Source organism: Aethalodelphis obliquidens, unplaced genomic scaffold (assembly GCF_003676395.1).
Source record: "Aethalodelphis obliquidens isolate GAN/ISIS:26980383/991018 unplaced genomic scaffold, ASM367639v1 scaffold69, whole genome shotgun sequence".
NCBI classification, from domain to species: domain Eukaryota; kingdom Metazoa; phylum Chordata; class Mammalia; order Artiodactyla; family Delphinidae; genus Aethalodelphis; species Aethalodelphis obliquidens.
In genome coordinates this window covers 1,477,866-1,502,219 of record NW_020838013.1, presented here as the reverse complement: position 1 = coordinate 1,502,219, position 24,354 = coordinate 1,477,866, and the positions used below count along the sequence as shown (strand labels likewise).

The window sequence follows — 24,354 nt, the reverse complement described above, 5'->3', positions numbered from 1 at the left end:
TCTGGCCGCGCGCCCCCGCCGTTCGCTGCGCGCCCGCGTGCCCACTCCGCGCCCCTCCGCCCTCCCAGCAAGCAGCGTCCCGGACCCCGCAGCTCTGCCGACCCGGGGCCGCGCCGACTGGGAACTGGCCTGGCGAGTCGCCCCCAGCGAGGCCCGGGGACCGGCGGGGCGGCAGCAGCGGGATGGGCCTGAGCCCCGCCGCCGAGCGCGAGTGCGGGCGCCTCCTCCCTAGGTTCCTCCGGCCCCGCCTCAGGCCGCCTCGGAAACCGCGAGTGTACGGACGAATGACACCCAGCCTGCTCCTGGACTTTCGCCTGGGCCCCAGTCGGGTCGCCGCGGGAGGGGGGCTCCTCCTCACCAAGCCCCCACGCCTGGGCCTGGAACCTTCCGGGGTCGTTCTCCAGGCCCCAGCAGGCCGTTGGACCCCCAGAAAGGTCACCATGGTTTCTTTCAACTCTCCTTCTCGTAGATATTTGTTCATTGTGCGAAATGCTTGTTAACCGAAATGAGTGAATATTTTGGAATGATCGTTGGTTATTAATGTAATCGAAGCGAACCAGGCGTCCAGTGACTCTCTCGAGTATTTACCTTCCTGTTGTATTTAGGGTGGAAATGGGACAGACGGGGTAGCTGCCGGGCAGGTAGAGTTATAATAACAGCTCTGGCTCCGCAGAAGCTTCTGCCATTGGGTTTGGCCCCGAGGATTCTGCCATCTGGGATAGAGGCATCCTCTTCCCGAGTCTGTACCCAGGAATTCCAAAGCCTCTCTTTCCCGGAGGAACTGATCCCTCTCCAGGATGGTCTCACAACCCCCTTTATCCCAAAGTTTATTGAGGGCTAACCAGGTGCCAGGCTTGGTTCTAGACTGGAGCTCCCACCTCTGCATAGCTGTCAAGGTGCTCGCTCCAATCCTCCTTTCATGGGTTTCACGCCCTATAGAAGGCAGTTGTGGTTTAAATATTCAATAACATTTTTTTTCCCCTTGAATTAGAAGAATCTGTGGGATCTCAAGAGTTGGTCCAGCTCTTGCCCAAGCAGGCACAGCAGGACACGTTAGAACAGGGCAGAAGCAGCGTCCGGCAGGGGTAAGATTCTTTGTATGTAAGGACTGGGTCTTTGGGTGGTTAGAAGCCTTTTGAAGAACCGACTTTGATGACAATTTTGTGAAACAAATCCTGAGCTGGTTTTGCGAACCAGCCTACCACTAACGAAGGCTGGTGTGCTCCTGGTAATAACAGCCAGAGGGCAGTCCTGGGACCTGCTGGAGGGAGGCTACCTTGTAGCAGTTTCTAGCCGCAAGGCCATTCTACAGACTCCTGAGAACTGAATTGCTTTCCAAGAGTGCTTACAATATTTTGCCAGCTGGGCTCAGTAACTAATGAATGATGCAACCTTCTTGCCAATTTCTGCAATTCGCTTTCATTAAAAACATGACAGTTGCTTCTGTTTAAAATTCTGAGAGCTGAAAGTTTGGAGAAGAGCAATATGGAAAATGAGGGGTTCCCCCACTCCCCTGCTCCCATCTACTGTACTTTTGGAGAAGAGTTAAAATTTGGGGAAGGTAAAGAAAATGCCATTTGGGGGTTGGTAATGTATTAGATGTGTACATATGCTTTCTCATTTAACCCTCTTGACTGCGAGAAAAATATTAGCATCTCTATTTTATAGACAATCAAACTGAGGTTCAGACAGACTAGTTTACTAGCTCAAGGTTGAACAGCACATATCAGAGCCAGGATTCAAACCCAGGTCTTTTTGGCCCCCATATATTTCACTCTGCTTTTCTACCCCAAAAGCATACTCCTACCTTTAGTTTCAGTCCTCTCCTGTAACATTTTGTTTCTAGGGACAAAATATACTGATTTCTTTCACATTACTTGCAGTTACAGTGTTGTCAACAAGATTTCTCAGAAACATGGAGCTAATTATTGGAAGAAACAGCTCAAGAGTTCCAGGGGCTTGCCTCTGGCCAGGAGGACTGGGAGGGGAAGGGAAAGAGCAGAGGCCTGTTGCATTTCCGTATAAGTCATTATGTACAGTTACCATTTTTTAAAAAGCTATGTCCAAGTATCACTTTTTTTTTTTAACATCTTTATTGGGGTATAATTGCTTTACAATGGTGTGTTAGTTTCTGCTTTATAACAAAGTGAATCAGTTATACATATACATGTCCCCATATCTCCTCCATCTTTTGTATCCCTCCCTCCCACCCTCCCTCTCCCACCCCTCTAGGTGGTCACAAAGCACCAAGCTGATCTCCCTGTGCTATGCGGCTGTTTCCCACTAGCTATCTATTTTAGGTTTGGTAGTGTATATATGTCCTTGCCACTCACTCACTTAGTCCCAGCTTACCCGTCCCCCTCCCTGTATCCTCAAGTCGTTTCTCTAGTAGGTCTGTGGGGACTGTTGTTTTATCAGCTTTTTCAGAACTTCTTTTTTTTTTTTAACATCTTTATTGGGGTATAATTGCTTTACAATGATGTGTTAGTTTCTGCTTTATAACAAAGTGAATCAGTTATACATATACATATGTTCCCATATCTCTTCCCTCTTGCGTCTCCCTCCCTCCCACCCCCAAGTATCACTGATAAATATTAAAAAAAAAAAGATTATCAGAGGAGGGGGGGAAAGCCCCTGAAAGCAACTCATTGCTATCATTAGCATTTTAAACAATTGTCTGAAAAGCAAAAAACAGCCATTATTTTGTATGACAGCAAATGGCATCACAGAAACAAGCTTGGGGGGGGGGGGAATGTTTCCTATAATCTGAAAACTAAAAGATATCTTAAAATCGTAAATCTGAAGTAATACAGAATTTCCAATAATTGTGAAAAAGTGTTTTGTTTATTAACTGTATAATCACAAAATTCATTTAGGGAGAAGCCCTTGGAGTCCACACCCAACCAGAAGAGAGCAGAGTGGAATTCAGCTCTGGAGCCTGGGAGTGCGGGAAGGTTAATAGAGCAGGCAGCAGAGGTGGGTATCTCGGGAATTCTCAGACCAGGCATATCTTTAACTTCCTGGCGACTTCTTCCCTACATAATATTGTCTTTTACTTTATTTATACTGTGGCAGGTTGAATTGCACACTGATTTGGGATGTTGCTTATGCCTTTAAAATTTTTTAATAACAGCTTTACGGAGCTGATTATTGAGCTTTATTGAGGTATAACTGACGTACAATAAACTTCATCTATTCAGAATATGCAATATACATTTGGATATGTTTTGACATATGTATTCACCCATGAAACCATCACCACAATCAAGATAACGAACATCTCCATCACTCCCAAAGCTTTCTTTGTTCCCTTCTGTAAACCCCTCCCTCTTCCCACTCCCATCCCCAGGCAACAACTGATGCACTTTCTGTCATTGTGCGTTAGTTTGCGTTTTCTAGAGACTTATATAAATGGAATCATATTGTATGAGCTCTTTTTTGTCTGCCTCCTTTCACGTAATTATTTCAAATTATATCCATGTTGCAGGTTATCAGTAGTTTATTCCTTGTTATTACTGAGCAGGATTTCATTGTATGGATAGACCCCTATCTATCCATTCACCCGTTGATGGGCATTTGGGTTGTTTCCAGTTCTGGCTGTTACAAATAAAGCTGCTATGAACATCTGTTTACAGATCTTTGTATAGACATATGTTTTCTCTTGGGTGAATACGTAGGAATATAGTGGCTAAATCATTTGGTAGATGTTTGTTTAACTTACTGTTTTCCAAAGTGGTTGTGCCATTTTACCTTCCCACCAGCAGTATGTGAGAGTTCCAGTTCCTCCTCGTCCTCTTCAGCATTTGGTTTGGTCAATCTCTTTAACTTTAGCTCTCCCAATATGTATGCCGGTATCTCATTGCTGTTGTAATTTGCATTCCCTTAATGACTAATGATGTTGAAAATCTTTGCATGTGTTTATTTGCTTTCCTTATATTTATATATAATCTTTGGTGAAGTATCCAAATCTTTTGCCTATATTTTCTCTTGGTTTATCTGAGAGTTCTTCAGAAATTCTGTATACAAGTACAGATGGAGTTCATCATCACTTGCAATATTCTCTCTCAGTCTGTGGTTTGTGTTTTTGTTTTCTTAACAGTATCTTTTTTGTGTGTGTGTGTGTGTTACATGGGCCTCTCACTGCTGTGGCCTCTCCCGCCGCGGAGCACAGGCTCTGGACGCGCAGGCCCAGTGGCCATGGCCCACGGGCCCAGCCGCTCCGCGGCATGTGGGATCCTCCCGGACCGGGGCACGAACCCGCGTCCCCTGCATCGGCAGACGGACTCCCAACCGCTGCGCCACCAGGGAAGCCCAACAGTATCTTTTGAAGAACAAAATATTTTAACTCTGTTGAGGTCCAATTTATAAGTTTTTCTTTTATGAATTGTGCCTTTGGTGTTGTATCTGAGAAATCTTTGCCTAAACCAAGGTCACAAAGGTTTTCTCCTCTTTTCTTCCAGCTATTTTAAAGTTTTAGTTTTTACATTTAGTTTTTACACATTACCTTTACATCTTTGATACATTTTGCGTTGATTTTTGTTTATGGCATGAGGTATAAATCGACGTTTATTTTTTTTTCCTCGTGGCTATCAAGCTATTCCAGCACCATTTCTAGAAACGACTGTCCTTTTCCCACTGAGTTGCCTTTGCACCTTGTAAAAACCAGTTATCCACATACTAGTGGGTCCCTTTCTGGGCTGTTTTATTCCATTGATCCTATTTGCCTATTGTAAGGCCAATACCACACTATGTTGATTACTGTAGCTTTGTAATAACTCTTGAAGTCAAGAATGTGAGCCCTCCGATTCTGTTGTTCTTCTTCAAAGTAGTTTTGGCTATCCTAGGTTCTATAAAACGCCTGCTGAGATTTTCCCTGGAATCACATCAAATTTTAAGAGAATTGGTGTCTTCACAATGTTGTCTCCTGGCTCATGAACAAGGTATTCTGTTTACTTAGGTCTTCTTTAATTTCTCTCAGCAGTGTTTTGTAAATTTCAGCTTCGGATCCTGCACATCTTTTTGAAAGTATTTCATACTTTTTGATGCTATTGAAATGGTATTTCAGAAAATTTAAAATTTCAATTTTGAACATTTAAAGTGAAAAAAATGTCAATTTCTGATTGTTTATTGCTAGTAATTGGAAATATAATTGACTTTTGCCAGGGTACTTAGATAAGGATACTTATCTTGTGTCTTTCAACCTTATTTACTGACTTATTTACTTGAGTAACTTTTTGGGGGTCGATTCCATTAGACTTTTTACATATCATGTCACCTCTAAAGACAGTTTCGCTTTTTCCTTTCCTAGCTGGATGCCTTTATTTTTGTCTTAAATTGTACTGATACTAGCCAGAATCTTCAGTACAATGCTTCATGGAAGTGGTGGGAGCAGACATCTTTATCTAATTCCTTAACTTAGAGGGAAAGCATTCAGTCTTTACCATTTAGTATGATATAAGCTGTAGGTTTTTCATAGATGCCTTTTATTAGGTTAAGAAAGTTCCTTTCTTTTACCAGTTTGTTGAGAGTTTCTTTGGAAAAAAAAATCAGGAATAGACATTGAATTTTAACACATGCTTTTTCTGTACCTATTGAGATGATCATATAATTTTTCTTTTTTAGTTTGAATTATATTGGCTGGTGTTCAGATGTTATAACAACCTAGAAATCCTGGGGGGCGAAAACACATGTGACCATGATGTATTATTCTTTTTATATATTGTTTTATGCAATTTACAAAATTTTGCTTTGAATTTTTGCATTTATATTCATAAAGGGTATTAATTTGTTAAATTTTATTTTCTTGTATTTGTCTGTTTTGGTATTACGGTAATGCAAGCCTCATAGAATGAGTTTGGAAGTATTCCTACTCCACAGAATTCTTGTGAAGAATTGGTATTATTTTTTCCTTTAATGTTGGTTAGAATTTACCAGTGAAGCTGTCTGGGCCTGGTGTTTTCTTTGTTTGAAGGATTTTTAACCACAAAATCAATTTCCTTCATATATTTTGGGATATTCACATTATCTGTTTCTTCTTGAGTGAGCTTTGTCAAATATATTGGCATAAAGTTGTTCATAATTTTCCCTTGTTATCCATTTAGTATCTGTAGGACATGTAATGATGTCACCTCTCTCATTCCTGATATTGGTAATTTGCGTCTTCTCTTTTTTCCCTGATCAATTCGGTTAGAGTTTTAACAATTTTATGGATTTTCTCAGAGAACCAGCTCTTGATTTCATTGATTTTCTTCTGTTGTTTTTCTGTTTTCTATATCTCTGATCCTGTTCTGATTTTTATTATTTCCTTTTTTCTATTTACTTTGGTTTTAATTTGCACTTCTTTTTCTGTCTTAAGGTGGAAGTAGAGGACACTGATTTCAGACTTTTCTTCTTATCTATTATAGGCATTTATTACTATAAACTTCCCCTTAAGCACTGCTTTGTGGTGTCCCACAAATTTTGGCATGTTGTATTTTCATTTTTGTTCAATTCAAAGTAATTCCCCCCCCCTTTTTATCTCCTGTGGGTTATGAAAAATGTTATTTAGTTTCCAAATGCTTGGAGATTTTCCAAGATATCTTTTGGTTATTAAGTTATTCTGTTGTGGTCAGAGAATGTATTTTGTATGACTTGAATCCATTTCAATTTAACGAGACTTGTTTTACAGCCCCAGATATGGTCCTTCTTGGTAAATATTGTTAGTTTTTGGGAAGAACGTGTATTCTGCTATTGTTGGTGGAGTAGTCTATAAATATCTATTAGGTCAAGTTGGTTCATAGTGTTATTCAGGTCTTCTGTTTATATTTTTCTATTAATTACATAGAGGAGTACTGAAATTTTGACTATAATTGTAGATTTATTTCTCTGTAGTTTTATCAGTTTGTTTTTAATGAATCATAAGGTCGTATCATTAGATATGTAAACATTTAGTATTGTTATTCATTATTGATGAATTGATTCCTTTATTATTACAAATAATACCTTCTTTATTCCTAGAAAGATTCATTGCTTTGAAGTCTACTTTGTCTGATATTAATATAGTCACTCCAGCTCTTTCAATTAGTGTTAGCATAGTATGTCATTTTCTTCCTTCTCCTTTTAACCTATTTATGCATTTATATTTAAAATGTGTTTCTTGTAGGCAGCATAGAGTTGGGTTTTATTTTTTTATCCAATCAACAATCTCTACCTTTTCACTAGGACGTTTAGACTATGTACTTTAATATGACTATTAATAGGCTGAGATTTAAGTCTGCCATCCCTATTTGTCCTATCTGTATTTGTCCTATCTGTTATTTCCTATTTGTCCTATCTGTTCTTTTGTTTCCTTTCTCCTTTTTTTCCCCGACTTCTTTTTGATTGTTTTTTGTGATTCAGTTTTATTTCATTTGTGGTTTATTGACTATCATTCCTTGTGTTTTGTCATTTTAATTCTTGTTTTAGTTTTTATATTCTACATTTTTAACTTACTATGGTCTACCTTCGAGTGATACTGTACCACTTTATTTATAGTATAAGAAGCTTACAGTCGCTCCATTTCTCCATATCTGGCGTCACTGCATTATTTTTTTTTTCACTGCATTATTAACATCCATTTTGCTTCTACATATGTTATAAATCCCAACATACATTGTTGTTATTGTACTTTTGCTTAAGCTGTCAGTTACCTTTTTAAAAAATGACCACCTTATTGAGATACAATTCACGTATACCTAAAATTTATCCTTTTAAAGTGTACCGTGTGGTGGTTTTTAGTACATTCACAGAGTTGTGCAACCATCATAATGGTCTAATTTTAGAATGCTTTCATCCCCCTAAAAAGAAACTCCACATCATTAGCAGTCTCCTCATTTTCCCTTGTCCCTAGTCCCTGGAAACCACTAACCTGATTTTTGTCTCTAAGTATTTGCCTCTTCTGGACGTTTCATGTGAATGGAATCATACAATCTGTGATCTCTTGTATCTGGCTCCTTTCACTTAGCATAATGTTTATAAGGTCCATCCATGTTGTAGCCCGTGTCAGTATTTCATTCATTTTTATTGGCCAGTAGTGTTCCATTGTATGGATATACGATCAGTACATTTTGTTCAGCCATTCATCTGTTGATGGACGTTTGGGTTGCGTCCACCTTTGGTTGTTAGGAATAATGCTGCTATGAACATTCATGTACAAGGGTGGACCTGTGTCCACACTTTCAGTTCTCTTGGATATATACAGTTATCTTCTAAAAGAATTTAAATTATAAGAAAACATGAGTAGATTGATCCGAAGTTTTGAAGGTGTCTTCTAGCAGTGATTATAGTGTCATGTGATCCGAGGTACTCAGGGTCTGCTAGAGAGCTTGGCCATCAGTTACTGCTGGACATACTATGACTCGCTACGTTGTACTTGTTCAAATGGTGGTGAGACTCTTAATCTCTTTAGTAAAATAAAAATCCTTACAGTCAAAGGTTTTTATTTCTCATTTTATGATAGGAGAGGAAGGCGCCAATTGAGTTGGTCTCAATTGTATGGTTTAGGAATATAGAGGTGTCAAGATTCCAACGTTATTACCAGGCCAGTGAGTTATCAAGCCCAACCACCAATAGGAATTTCAGTTCCTCCTTGAACTACAACAATTTCTAGAATGTCTCAACACCACTTTGTTCAGATGATATTCTAAGGACTGATTTATATTAACAGAGAACAGAACAAGTTGGTGACGGTTAATGAATATTCAGGAAGCCTCCATATTGCACAGTACCTCAAACCTGATACTCTTGTGTTTTCAATTTGATACTTTGTCAAGTCAGATTCTTTAGCAAGCTTGATGCCGTGGAAAGATACAGCTATCTCTGCAGCTGCAGGGTGGCCATCACTTTAAACACTTAATTTTATTTATTTATTTTTAACATCTTTATTGGGGTATAATTGCTTTACAATGGTGTGTTAGTTCCTGCTTTATAACAAAGTGAATTAGCTATACATATACATATATCCCCATATCTCCTCCCTCTTGCATCTCCCTCCCACCCTCCGTATCCCACCCCTCTAGGTGGTCACAAAGCGAAGATTCCTTTTAAATGGAAATTTATAAGGACTTGCATTTTTTTTTTTTTTTTTTTTGCGGTACACGGGCCTCTCACTGCTGTGGCCTCTCTCGCTGCGGAGCACAGGCTCCGGACACGCAGGCTCAGCGGCCATGGCTCACAGGCCCAGCCGCTCGGCGGCATGTGGGATCCTCCTGGACCAGGGCACGAACCCGCGTCCCCTGCGTCGGCAGGCGGACCCCCAATCACTGCGCCACCAGGACTTGCATTTTTTAAGGTTAGGCTCTGGAGTTTCTTTAGTATATGTGCTGCCGAAGTGAGCACTCTGGAGTTTCTTTTGATAACGTTATAGGCAAAAGCAGGTCTGTAGACCTCAGTGTTAATGGCAAAAATGTAATACAAGATGAATAGGATTTTACTTAATAGCGAAATAAGGAGTGTATAGCATTGCTTCTCTACAGTGTTTTACTCAGCAGAGATCTGGGAGGCTAGTCTTGTCCTTGGCCTCAAGGTGCTTGTGGACTATTTGGGTAATAGGAGGAAGAGAGGAATTTATCTTATAAAATGACAAGCAACATCATTACCAGCTCCCCATATGAAACTTTGTGTAACATTAATACATGGTTTCATTCACTTGCCCCTGTTTCAGAGAGTCAGGACAAAAACCTGCTGGGATGTGTCACTTCAAGCTGTTCTGTTTTCATCTTAACCTGATGGAGGTCTATGTGTAGGTCTTTGACGGACATGCTTACTTTCCACCTTCACTAACCTCATGCCATTTTGAGGCTCTATCATTTGACTCCTATTTCTGCTGATCTCATCAAGACATGTACATACCCTTTAAAATACATGGAACGACTTACTGCTTTGTGTAACAGGGGTGAATTAATGCCAAGATAGGACAGATGAGATAAATGCATCTTGAGGTCCTAGCACATGAGGAGCACCAGCTCTTTTACTCAAATGAGGCCTCAGAGATTGCTCACCATGGACACACGTCCACCCCCCCACCCTGCCCACATTCTCTCCTTTTTGCTTTCTATTGTCTGGATCTGTATATCATCTCCAGATTCATCTTGTATCTCTCTCCTCCCCCTGATCACCCTGTACCAACCATCCCCGCCTCTTTTCTGTACATTTCATGAACCCAAGTCCTCCCTTTCTCAGAGCCTTTGCACTCACTGGGTTGCCAAGACTGCTCTTTCCTGGTTTTGCAAATCCAGCTCACATATGTTGTTATGGACTCAGTGTATGTGGGTCCCTCCCTCCCCCCACCACATTCATATGTTGCAGTCCTAATCTTCAGCATGACTCTATTTGGAGTAAGAAGTAATTAAGGTTAAATGGGATCATAAGGGTGGGGCCCTAACATGATAGGATTAGTGCCCTTATAAGAAGGGACACCAGAGAGCTAGCTCTCTCTCTCCACACACAAAGAAGTAGTCACTTGGGAGTTCCCTGGTGGTCTAGCGGTTAGGATTAGGAGCTTTCATTGTTGTGGCTAGGGCTCAGTCCCTGGTTGGGGAACTGAGATCTCCCATGTGTCGTCATGTGAGCTTGCAGTGAGGTGGCAGCTGCCTACAAGCCAAGAGAAGAGGCCTCAGGGTGAAACCTACCTTTCTGGCACCTTGGTCTTTGGATTCACCAGCCTCCAGAACTGTGAGAAGATAAATTTCCCTTGTTTAAGCCACCCAGCATGTGGTATTTTGTTATGGCAGCCCAGGCATACCAGTGCGTGTCTTCTGGTCAGAAAGGCCCTCCCTGACCTCTCTATGGGAAGGCCAGCTCCTCCTCGGGGGCTCTTGATCTCAGCCCCTCCCACTTTTTTCAGGACCCTTTGCTGCTGATTAATCTTCTCTCTCTGCCGCCTTCAATATCTCCCTCCTGCTGGAGCCGTGCTACCAGCACTCATGTGCTGTCGTCCTTCCTGTCTTGAAAACGCCCTCCCTGGACCCCTGTTTCTGTCCATTTCCCACCTGGTGCCCCTCCTCCCTTTCACAACCAGTATCCTGAAGGACTCGTCTGCCCTCATGGTCTCCTGTCTATAACTGGTGTCGGAAAGACCTCCACCTCCACCACGACGGGGTCCTTTTCTTCTTCTACAGTCTCATCAGACCTTCTCTCCCTTCATATTCAGCCACACTAAACCCTCCTGCCCAAGAGCCTTTGTCCTGCCCCTGCCTGGAGTGACCCTCCAGATGGTCACATAATTTTCTTCCTCGTGCCTTTACCTTCTCAGCCTAAATCTTACCTCTTCATAGAGGTCTCTCCTGCCCTTGGGGCCCAGAGTGTATCCACAGTCACTCTATGTCACACCACTCCCCTTTCAGTTGGATTATAGAAAACCAGCTTTAGCTAGTATAAGTCAAGAAGAGATTTTTTAAATTGCAAGGTTACTAGGGTAACTTAGAGTCAGGGAGGACTCACCGTAGGAACCTGGGCAGATCTGGGCTCTTAGAGACTGGAACCAGGATCTGGGCCCCTGGCGCTGCCAGGGGATCCTGTCTGTCTGGCCACCTCTCCCCTTGGTTTCTTTCAGATCGATGGCCTCAATTTTCCTCTACATCAACAGCTTCTTCCATGCGGTTTAGAGAAGGGAGGTCCCACTTAGCAACCCCAGAGGAAATAGACAGCATCTCTTCCCTTGCTTTAAATACAAGAAATCCTGAAAACAGGCAAACACACAAACCCCAACCAACCAACCAAGCAAACAAAAAAACCCCCCCGAGCTCATAGATACAGAGAACAGATTGGTGGTCGCCAGAGGCAGGGGCTGGGAGGTGGGCAAAATGGGTGAAGGGAATTAAATGGTACAAATGTTCAGTTATAAAACCGAACAGGCTGTGATGTACAGCGTGGCGGCTATAATTAATAATGCTGTATTGCGTATTTGAAAGTTGCTAAGAGACTAAATCTTAACAGTTCTCTTCACGAGGAAAAACAAATTCTGTAACTATGTATGGTGATGGGTGTTAACTAGACTTATTGTGGTGGTGACCATTCTGCAATATATACAAATATCAAATTATTATGTTGGATACCTGAAACTAATATAATGTTGCATGCCAGTTATACCTCAATAATAATTTAAAAAAAAAATCCCAAGGGAAAGGCTCGGATTGGCCCGAGTTGAAAGGGTGCAATGATTGGCATCCCCACGAGGATCACAGGGCTGGGGAGGAAGGGAGAAATTACCTGAAGAGAAATGAGAGGGCTGCTATCAGAAGAATCCAGACCATCTACCATGGCTACACTTCAGTACATATGGTACTAAAGTAGTCTTAGCATTCCATCACATCACCCCATTTATTGCCTTAATAGCATGTATCACATTATATAGTCATTTTGCTTATTGACTGTCTCCTTCCAAAAGAGGGCAGAGCTTTTGTCAGCCTTATTCACTGCTGTATTCCCAGTGCTTAAACTAGTAGGTGCTTGATAAATATTCGTTGATTGAATACATAAAGGGAGAATTTCTGGGGGGAATAAGACCATCGTATTCACTGCAAGGGATTAGAAAAAAGTTCACCATGGCAGATTCATAACAGAGTAATTAGGAGTGAGGCGCTCCATTGGGGCATACAGTAATCTTTCGACATTTGTAAAATGTTCTTTTGTAAAGACCAACATCTTTGCTTTCTCGGAAGTTCTCCTGAGAATGTGTCGAACACCTAGTAAGTGGCAGAGTTGGGATTTGAATGAGGTCTCCTAACAACAAACCCTGTCTTCTTTCTATGACTTTGTAGCTGCCTACCATTCTTTTTTTTTTTTTTAAAAGAAATATGCACATTTTATTTCAATAAATACATACACACAAAACCCCTACAGATGAACATTTATATGTATATATATGCTAATCTGTTGACTTGGGGTAAAACTTTTTCTTTGAGTATGAATCTTGCTTAAGTACAGAAAGTATCTTCTATGATTTCTATTTGCCATTTCTGTTAGATGGTACATAAACTTGAAGATGCTTGTTAAGCAGTCTGAGTGCAGATATCTTTTAAGTATTTACAATTTTTCCAAATCTTTTACGATTATCTTCCCTATACCTTTTTTTTTTCTTTCTTTCTTTCTTTTCTTATTAGTCATCCATTTTATACACATCAGTGTATACATGTCAAAACCAATCTTTGTTTGGTTTGTTTTTGTAGGTCCTTTTCTTCTCTTGTGTTTCCCACTTAGAGAAGTTCCTTTAGCATTTGTTGTAGAGCTGGTTTGGTGGTGCTGAATTCTCTTAGCTTTTGCTTGTCTGTAAAGCTTTTGATTTCTCCATCGAATTTGAATGAGATCCTTGCTGGGTAGAGTAATCTTGGTTGTAGGTTCTTCCCTTTCATCACTTTAAGTATATCATGTCACTCCCTTCTGGCTTGTAGAGTTTCTGCTGAGAAATCAGCTGTTAACCTTATGGGAGTTCCCTTGTATGTTATTTGTCGTTTTTCCCTTGCTGCTTTCAATAATTTTTCTTTGTCTTTAATTTTTGTCAATTTGATTACTATGTGTCTCGGAGTGTTTCTCCTTGGGTTTATCCTGCCTGGGACTCTCTGCGCTTCCTGGACTTGGATGGCTATTTCCTTTCCCATGTTAGGGAAGTTTTCGACTATAACCTCTTCAAATATTTTCTCGGGGTCCTTTCTCTCTCCTCCTTTTGGGACCCCTGTAATGTGAATGTTGTTGCGTTTAATGTTGTCCCAGAGGTCTCTTAGGCTGTCTTCATTTCTTTTCATTCTTTTTTCTTTATTCTGTTCTGCAGCAGTGAATTCCACCATTCTGTCTTCCAGGTCACTTATCTGTTGTTCTGCCTCAGTTATTCTGCAATTGATTCCTTCTGGTGCATTTTTCATTTCAGTTATTGTACTGTTCATCTCTGTTTGTTTGTTCTTTAATTCTTCTAGGTGTTTGTTCTTTAGTTCTTGTAGGTGTTTGTTCTTTAATTCTTCTAGGTCTTTGTTAAACACGTCTTGCATCTTCTCTACCTTTGCCTCCATTGTTTTTCCGAGGTCCTGGATCATCTTCACTATCATTACTCTGAATTCTTTTTCTGGAAGGTTGCCTATCTCCATTTCATTTAGTTGTTTTTCTGGGGTATTATCTTGTTCCTTCATCTGGTACATAGCCCTCTGCCTTTTCATTTTGTCTATCTTTCTGTGAATGTGGTTTTTGTTCCACAGGCTGCAGGATTGTAGTTCTTGCTTCTGCTGTCTGCCCTCTGGTGGATGAGGCTATCTAAGAGGCTTGTGGAAGTTTCCTGATGGGTGGGACTGGTGGATGGTAGAGCTGGCTTTTCTCTGCCTACCGTTGTAACTCGAATTCTCTGCTTGGTGTCATGTCTGTGTCTGAGGCTTCAGGTTTTATTTCTGAGGTATCATCTGGGTTAGGATCAGAGCTGAAAGTGAAATTCCTAATACCTGTATCATGATGATTTTCTTCTGCTCCCAGCTTCCCACATCTGCTCCAGTGCCTGGTCAGGAACTGACCCAAGAATCAGTGTGTTTCAGAAACAGCTAGGGACTTTACATTTTTACTCCCAGGAGTTCAAAATAAAGCTCTGTCTTTGTGGTTTTGTTCCTGCCTCCCTGCCACATGCTGCAGGCAGGAACGAGCCCTCCACCCACTTCCCTGCACCACCCCTGTCTTAGTTATAAGACTTTCAGAAACTGTTATCATCCAGCGGCCTTATGAAAGACTGGTTTTTCCAACCAGGTGCCTATTTCTGGGAGAAGGGCCAGAGCTGGGTTGCCAGCTTGTGCAAAGGAAATAAATAGCAGATGGATGGAAGATTTCAAAGTCATATCTTATTCCAAAGAGAGAAAAAGGGGCAGGGAAACCTTAATCTGGATTTGAAGATTGGAGCATCAGCTGGGAGTGGAGTTCGCCCTGGAGGATATAGACAGGTTCCCTAAGGTTCATGAAATGCTGGGGACAGGCTAAAGTTAAGGAAAAAGGAAGGATGGGACCTTGGAAAAGCTCCCAATATGGCTACAACCTTGGCTGCCATTAGAGTCACCCGGGGAGCTCTTAAAATTCTGGTTCCCAGGCCATACTCCACATCAATCTTAATTTTTAAAAGCTCTGCAGGTGATTTCCGTGTGCAGCCAAGGTTGAGACTCAAAGCTCAATACCATCAATTTATAGAGGGAGAAACTTCAGCAAGAGAGCAGGTAACTCTAGGTGACTGTAAGTCTGTTGTGAATCCCATTCAAGTTTCCACCTGACTACCCCTATCCAGAGGCAATATTGCAGGTGGAGAGTATTAAGGAACAAAAGAAAACTTAAAATTCTAAAATCCACTCCCCTCAACCCCAGAATTTTTTGTTTCCTGTACCACAAAGCTTGTTCAATATCCTTGATGACCAGCACGTGGATTTCTTTTTTTTTTTTTTTTTTTTTTTTTTGCTTAGACTAGCATCACAATGAATTGTGCTGTCTTCTTACTGGCAGATAATTCGAGGAAAAAACAGCAAGGATAGTGATTCTGCTTTCCAGATGAGAAGGCTAGTTTGGAGCGCCCTCTAGTGGGAGCTCAGTTGCCACCGTATTTTCTCTTTAAGGCAGAAGGAGTTGGTTGGGTCCAGGACCCCAGTTCTGGTCCTAGCTCTGCCACTGACTTGCCTAGGACCTTGGACGAAGCACTTCATCTTTCTTGGCCTGATTTTTGCCCATAAAAATTCTAAAATCCACTCCCTTTCTTGGCCTCAATTCCTTCCATGTAATATCACTGAGTAGATGGTCTGCTTTTTGCCCATAAAAATTCATTCCGTCAAGTGGGCAGGACATCTGGAGTGGCTAACTGAGCATCTCAGAAAAATATCCCCAAACAGCAAAAATAAAGCTGGACAGAACCATCAAAGACAACCATTTAAAGACTCTGGAATTTGACCAAAGGCATACAACAAATTGATAAGTGTTGAATTAAGAAAGCCTACTGAATCTTGGAATCTCAGAACAATGGAGAGCTGTAGTGTCTTAGTAAGTCCCCCACCTCCCCCAGCTCTGTGGTGGGGAAGTTGTTACCTGGGTGGGTGGGACCTGCCAGGAGGACTGGCAGTGGCAGCAGAGGGCAACTTTATTTGTTGGAAAATTCCACGCCCAGAGATGTTGTGGAAAACAATAGTTATCTCAGTGACAAACATCATGGAAGGCCTAGCCTGAGGTTGCAATACTGGTTGGGACAAATGATGGACTAACAGACCAGCCAGACCTTTAATACGGAAACCCAGGTAATGAGACAGCTGAAGAGGGTCTAGAAAAGCTGCTGTTCTCTAAGGGGTGCACAAGGCTGCACACACATTTGGGAGAGAACAGAGGGGCCTGCGTGAGTCTCTAGCTCCTGGAGGAACACGAGGCCTTGTGAATGCAGAAAGTAACAGCTGGGACAGACTTCTAAACTTGAGAACCTGAATGAATTCTCCAAACCACACCGAGCTCCGTAGGAAAGGAGTGATGCCTTATTGGCCCAAGATGTGGCTTAACCTCTGCCCAGTCACTGGCTGACCATTATTTTTATGCCAGGCTTGAAAATAAGAGCAAGAAAAAACAAACAAATAAACAAAACTGAAGCAGATACACCAGTGGTTGCTCTGAGGGAAACAGACATCACAGAACCAATCCAGGCAAACCTCTAAACAAACAGACAGACAACGGCAACCACCAGCCCTGGGGGGGAATCAGAATCCAAACGGCTGAAAGCCAAACACAAAGAGAAAATCTTGAAAGCAGCAAGAGAAAGAAAGACTCATCATGTACAAGGGAACCACAATAAAATTGATAGCTGGCTTTTCATCAGAAACGACGGAGGCCAGAAAGCAGTGGAATAGCATTTGAAAAGTTCCAAAAGAAAAAATGTCAACCAAAAATCCTATATCCAGTAAACTGTCTTTCAAAAATGAAAGTAGGGGCCTCCCTGGTGGCGCAGTGGTTGAGAGTCCGCCTGCCGATGCAGGGGACGCGGGTTCGTGCCCCGGTCAGATAAGTGAAGACTGCCTTAAAGGGAATAGCAAAGAAAATTCTTCAGGCTGAAAGGAAGTCACACCAGATAGTAACTAATCCACATGAAAGAATACGAAGCATGGGAGATTCCTGGTGGTCCAGTGGTTAAGACTCTGCTCTGTCACTGCTTAGGGCCCAGGTTCAATCCCTGGTCAGGCAACTAAGCTCCTACAAGCCATGCGGTGTGGCAAAAAGGAAAAGAAAAAAAGCACCCATAAAGGTAATTACATTGGTTATTATTATCAAAGAGTATAAATATATATTTTAGCTTTTATCCTAATTAAAAAGACAATCGAATTAAACAGTAATTATAAAATTTTATTATTGGCCTTTTAACATGCCAAGATGTAGTAAATATGACAATAATAGCACAAGGGAGGGAGGCTGAAATGGACAGGGAGAAATCCAATCAACAGGGAGAAATGTGACTCAATTAAACAGTCCAGAAAAGGCAGAGATCATCTGACTTGATAATACAAGATCCAGTTATATGCCACCTACAAGAGGCATAGTTTAGATTCAAGGTCATAAATAGGTTGGAAGTAAAAGGATGTAAAAAGACACAAGCAGAACCACAGCTGGAGTGGTTACACTAATACCAGAAAAAATAGACTTTAAGGGAAGAAGTATTACTAGGAAAAAAGAGAAACTGTTTGCAATGATAAAACGTTAATTCATCATGAAGATATAACAGTTATAAACACACACATTTAACAACATAATCTCCAAATTCTTGAAGCAAAAGCTGATAGAATTGAAGAGAGAAATAGACAATTCAGAAATAATAGTTGGGGGTTTTAAATACTACACTGTCAATGCTGGATAGAACAACGTGACAGAAAATCAGTGAGCATATAGGAGATTTGAACGACGATATTAACCAACTTGACCTAACTGACGTTTACAGAATAGTCCACTCAACAATAGCAGAATACATATTCTTCATAAGCAGATGTGAATGTTCCCCAGGATAGGCCATATTCTAGGCCATAAAGCAAGTCTCAGCAAATTTAAAGGGATTGAAATAATATAAAGTATTTCTTTGTTCACATGAAATTAAGTTAGAAATTAATAACAGAATGAAATTTGGGAAATCTACAAGTATTTGGAAATTAAAAAACATACTTCTAAATAACCCGTGGGTAAAAGAAAAAATAGAGAAATTGGAAGATATTTTGAGTTGAATGAAAATGAAAACAGAGCATATCAAGTTTTATGAGATGCAGTTAAAGCAGTGCTTAGAATAAAATTTAATATGAGCTGGTGTGGGTTCGATCCTTGGTCGGGGAGCTAGTATCCCACATGCGTCGTGGCCAAAAAACCAAAACATAATAAGCAGAAGCAATATTGTAACAAATTCAATAAAGACTTTAAAAATGGTCCACATCAAAAAAATCTTTAAAAAAAAAAGGAAGATTTCAAATCAATAATCCAAATTCCTACCTCAGTAAACTGGAGAAAGGAAAGCAAACTAAACCCAAAGCAAGCAGAAGGAAGGAAATAATAAGTATTGGAGCAGAAATCAATGAAATAGAAAACGGAAATAAATGGAGAAAATCAGTGAGGCCATATGTTGGTTCTCTGAGAAGATAAATAAAATCAACAAAACCTTGGCTACGTTCACTGACCAAGAAAAGGAAAACTCAAGTTACCAAAATCAAGAATGGAAGAGGTGGTTTACTACCAGTCTTACAGAAATTAAAAGGATAATAAAGGAATACTGTGAATAACTTTATGCTAACAAATTAGAAAACTTACATGAAATGAACAAACTCTTAGAAAGACGCAGAGTACAAAACTGGCTCAGGAATAACTGGAAAATCTGAACAGACCTATAACAGGTAAATTGAATTAGTAAATAAACATCTTTTCACAAGGAAAAATTCAGGCCCAGAGGGCTTCACCATACATTTGAAGAAGAAGAATTACCAATTACCAGTCCCTCACAAACTCTAAAAATAGAGGAGGGAATGCTCCCCAACTCATTCTGAGGTCAGTGTTACCCTGATACTAAAGTCAGGCAAAGAAAAGAACTACAGACTAATATCCCTTATGAACGTAGACGTGAAAGTCCTCAACAAAATAGTAAAAAACTGAATTCAGCAACATATAAAAAGGATTATACATCATTACTAGGTGAGATTTATCCCAAGAATGGGAGTTTGGTGTAACTCCCCAGCCCAAAGCCAGAACCTGCAGAACCTTTTCCTCTTGCAGTGCCTCTCTAGCGCCCTCTATTGAGAAAGCTCGCATGGTGCTGAGTTTCAAGGAGAAATGCTTACAGGAGCTCCTTTGCTTATCACAGGGCATGTATGCAGACGGAGCTGTGCATTTGGAGCTGGGACTGTCAGCCTCGGTGGCTTTAATAACGAGGGTGGTAGCAGGAGTGGGCGGGTGCCTCGGTCATTTGTGTGAAGAGAGCTTTTTGCAGCCTGGGTTTCTGTAAAATGATGAAAGGCAGTGTCTTCAGGCTGAGCTGTAGCTGATCCCCAAACAAGGAGGTCTCTGGACTTCCTCCTCCATTCCATTCCATTTCCGTCATAGGGTAAACCAAGACCCAGACCTGAGACCTGATTGAGATTTTCCGGGTTGGCTACGAGCACTGGGCCGTCTATGTGGAAGATGACTGTGTGGTCCACCTGCTCCCACAAGTCAGAGTGAATACTCTATTGAAATATCGTTATTGAAGTTAGCAAAGTAAAAAGAAGGACAGCTAATTACTGTGTTCCTCAGCTGCTGCCTTACTTTAGCAACAGAACACCCAAAGCACGACTGGACCTTAATTTACTGTGTGATAGAGCTTGGTCTCTGTCCACCAAAAACCACTGAGTGTCCAGCCCTACGACAGATAAAAGTATAAAGATCATTCCTAAGTTCCCTGACCACCTAGACCACTCTTTCTTTTAAAATAGAAGTGTAAGAACCAGAGCCTCCATTTGGTAATGACAGCAGTTCAGTATCCTTCTGAGGGTCCCCTGGGAGGGGTGCAGATGCTTACGCGTTCTGATTGTCACTTGCTTCCTATTGCCCCAGATGCTGCATCCATCTGGCTTCCTGGTCACCTCTGGCACCTCCATCCTCACCTTGTCTCCCTGCTTTTCCAACCCGTTCCAGGCTGCTCCACCCCCAGTGTGGGCATCGTTCTCCTTTCATTGCAGCATTAACACAGGGCTGAGATTAAACGGGTGACTCATTAAATTTTGGTGGAGATTCGATGGGGGCAGAAGTGGTGATAGTGGAAGATTACAGCACAGAATGTGAAACAGCTTAAAACTGGACATCCAGAACCATTGGTCACATGGTGGCCTCAGGAGATGGGGGAGCTGGGAGAAGGGGAGGCAGGGGCTCCTCTGGGTAATCTTTGATGCTTTGGGGATTTTGCCTCCTGTGCAAGTACTGCCCGTTCAAGATTAGATTACAGAAGGGCTCTGGTACCAAATGCCTGTGGCCGCACCTTGTTCACAGCTCTCATCCTTGTCTCCTGTCCCCCTCGGTTGGCCCTGCCCCTCACCTGGCTGAGACCTTCCTGCAGAGCAGAGTCCCTCTCCCCTCGCTTTGCTTCCCCACCCGATCCACCCACACCCGTCCCCCTTCCTGCCTGGATGCCTACACGAAGAATGAAAAATCGCTCCACATCGCATTCATCTTCATCTCTCCTTTCCAGACTAAGTCCAGGAGCCTTCCTCTTGGGTAACCAAAGAGTTGTACAAGTTAACAGTTTTGTCACCACCGCCCCCCATCAGATCTTCCTTCAAAAATGAATTCTGCCATCTTTGTTCCTGAGAGCCGAATTGCCTACTGCCAGCTTTTGCAAAATCAGCAGATAGTCCTCAAATACTTCAGAAAGGAACAAGGGACATTTCTTGCACTCAGACAACTTACAGAGGGGGAGGGTTCCCACGTTTGCCTGTCCATATGGTTGTAGCAGAAAAACAGTCCTGATATTAAATTACCACCCACCTGGCCTTGGGCAACTTCCAGACCTTCTCTGGAGCTCTCTCTCCTCTAAGGACTGAATGTGATAATACAGCAGTTTTCAGACGTTTCTGTTTTTCCAAGCTGTGGAACCCTGTTTTCAAACAAACACTCAGTGAGAATCCTGATACTTGAGCAGAGGGAAAGGCAGAGTGCCTCTGGGTGGAAGTGGGTTGGAGCGGGTCTGCATGGTGGCAGAGGGAGGCCTGTCCTGGAACCGCATGACAGCCCCTTGTCCAGGAGCTGACTCTTACCTGTAAGGGTATTCGTCACATGTTTGTGAAGATTGCTGGAGTCTGGTTAGGAAAGCAAGACCCCAGTCCTAGGACTTGATCAGGTCTGTACACGGAGTGGAGTCTGGGCCTACACCATAAGGTACCCCTGGAGCTTGATGAGAAAGAGATTGAGAGTGGTGGTTGAAAGTGGGGAGTGCGGAAAGCTGGCCCTTTGCAGTTCATTTAGTCCAACTTCCCATCCTCCGCTGTGCCTTTTAGAGACGGTGAAACCAGGACCCCAAGAGGAGCCACTGATCCAGCGGCTGGAGTGAGCCGGTGCTCTGCCCCACTGCCCCTTGCAGCTTCCAACTTTGGCTTGTCTTTGGCCTCTAGGTGAGGAATTTGAGGCCAGCAGCATCACGTCTGTCTTCAGCAACCGGGCGGTGGTGAAATACAGTTGTCTGGAGGACGTGCTGCATGGCTGCTCCTGGAAGGTCAACAACGAGCTGGATGGGACATACCTGCCCCTGCCCGTGGACAAGGTCATCCAGCAGACGAAAAAGATGACCAGCAAGATAGTGCAGTACAGCCTGATCGACGGGAACTGCAAGCGCTTTGTCAATGACCTGAGGTACGGCGTGCCCAGGAGCCAGCAGGTGTGGCACCCCCTGCCCCCGCCCGGCTCTGACCCGGGGTCTTGGGGCTTGTTGCTGCATCAGGGGTTCAATTGGTGATCGGTGTTTTCATTATTATTTGTTGGGCTTGTGGGGCCTTCCGTTGCTCCAGGACGGCTCAGGAGGTGTTTTCACCTCTACTGACCCATGGAGGAGTAGAGGGGGCACTGGGCTGCATAGTAAGACCACCAGGTGGAATCCCTCCTCAGCCACTTAAACTGGCATGCTCTCCTCGGCCAAATCATCTTATTTCTGAAACGGTTTTCTTCCTTTACAAAAAGGGGAAAAACTGCGGTAGATACTCAGAGCTAAAGTTGCAAACTAGCAGCCCGCGGGCCACATCTGGCCCACAGATGTGTTTAGCTTGGATGACTAGTATTTTTTTTTTCTTAATTTGAATGACTTGCAAACATTTAAGAATATAGAAATTTTATATAAAAAGATCTGGATTCCCAGCCTCTTCTCTTGGACAACCTATTTTTTTAATTTAATTTTATTTTTTAACATCTTTATTGGGGTATAATTGCTTTACAATGGTGTGTTAGTTTCTGCTTTATAACAAAGTGAATCAGTTATACATATACATATGTTCCCATATCTCTTCCCTCTTGCGTCTCCCTCCCTTCCACCCTCCCTATCCCACCCCTCTAGGCGGTCGGTCACAAAGCACAGAGTTGATCTCCCTGTGCTATGCGGCTGCTTCCCACTAGCTATCTATTTTACGTTTGGTAGTGTATATATGTCCATGCCTCTCTCTGGCTTTGTCACAGCTCACCCTTCCCCCTCCCCATATCTTCAAGTCCATTCTCTAGTAGGTCTGTGTCTTTATTCCTGTCTTACCCCTAGGTTCTTCATGACATTTTTTTTTTTCTTAAATTCCATAGATATGCGTTAGCATACGGTATTTGTCTTTTTCTTTCTGACTTACTTCACTCTGTATGATAGACTCTTGATCAGGCCACTGGGCCCTCGTTCCAGCTTGCTAACACTCTACAGGGCCGAGTAGGAGCTCCCCCTTTAGAAGGGGTGTGGGGCATCCGTATGTCACCTACCAGCTTCACCCACATTCCCTGCCTGGCTTGTGTGTACTTGGGTCTGTCATCCTTCCCCCCCTCGCCCGCTTCCCCCACGTATAGGATGGTGATAAATTAAATGTGGTACGCTATGTGTGAAAAAGCTTTGGAAGCCTAAATACCTGTGACAATTTGAGCTGCTCTTGTTACTATTTGGGCCTTACTAAAACCCCATGAGATGAGAGGAGGAAGTGTGTACTGTTGCCTTTTTAATAGATTAGAAGGATCAAGATTGAAAGGTGGAACATAATTTTCCCATTTTCTTTTCTATGTTACCTGTGTTCTCTTGACCTATGGGGCTCGAATCCCAGCGCTGGTCTCTCTACTGTCCCTCTCCCGTTTCTCAGCGAGGGTTAGCAGCCCCGCCCACTGGCCCCCCCTCCACTCTCTGCATCTTCCTCCTTCCTGCTCTGCCTCTTCTCCCAGCCATTCCATGCTTGTGAGATCTTGTACTAGTGCTCGGGCCTGGTGGGCTCTGGTGTGAGGGATCTCCTGTCTCCTGAGCATCTGTGCATGGAAAGAAGACCCCAGGGCGCAAGGGGGTTATAGGAGGTCCTGCTAAGGAGCCTGGGCCTGGCGTGCATGAGACCCGAGCCCAGATCTAAGTGCGGATGCCGTTCACTGTGTGACTTTGTCCAAGTGAGCTCCCCTCCCTGGCTCTCAGGTTCCCTGTGTGTAGAATAAGGGACTCAGTGGCTGTGCTCCTCTGAGCCCCGTGCTAGTGGCAGACCGTGGGCTGAATGGCTCTCGGGGGGAGGAAGGGGACCAGGGGCCCTGGATGCCTCCTGGGGAAAGGGCTCGCTCCTGCCTCTGATGTGCACCTCAGGCCGTCCTGGCTTCTCCAGGTCTCTTGCAGCTCTAGGGTCTTTGGGAATCGAGGGTGGCTGCTTCTTAGGCAGGCCAGCTCCTGACGGGGTGTGGTGAGGTAGGGGTGGGGCAGGGTGCGAGCCTAGGAGCCTCACAGAGGGTCCTATGAACTGGTCAGCTTTGCAGGTAGAGCACATGCTGACAGAGGGAGCCAAGGCTGCAGGGGCGGTGCTTTCAGCCGTGGTGGACAGCCTAAGGCGCAAAGCAGCAATGGCCTGAAGCCTCTGAAGAAGAGGAAGAGCTACTGACGTCGGCAGAGAGAACGTGCCTCCTTCCCTCCCCTGCCTCGCTCTCCCCACCGCCCCGTGTGAGAAAATTGTGAGTTTCTGGAAGAATCTAGAATGTACCCAATTACCCCGCCAGAAATACATCCAATATATGTGCTCATCGACCCCTGGCCTCTCAGGGTGGGGAGAACCTAATATTTATTCTGCATCTATTAGGTGCCAGGCACTGTGCTAGGCATTTCACATACTTCATCTTACTCTCTTTGGAGGAAGGAGCCTTACTTACTTTTTAGGCTGAACCTAG

The 24,354-nt window shown here is 43.0% G+C and overlaps 1 protein-coding gene across 1 annotated transcript; it reads left to right on the top strand.

Moving 5' to 3' along the window:
- Positions 1–182: 182 nt before the first annotated feature.
- PLAAT5 (phospholipase A and acyltransferase 5) lies at positions 183–24,086 on the top strand. Its single transcript, XM_027090683.1, is given in 8 exon segments — positions 183–258; positions 261–434; positions 992–1,085; positions 2,877–2,976; positions 19,564–19,582; positions 19,585–19,676; positions 21,608–21,865; positions 23,950–24,086. Coding segments are annotated over 8 exon segments (906 nt in total). The 3' UTR covers positions 24,043–24,086.
- Positions 24,087–24,354: the final 268 nt, after the last annotated feature.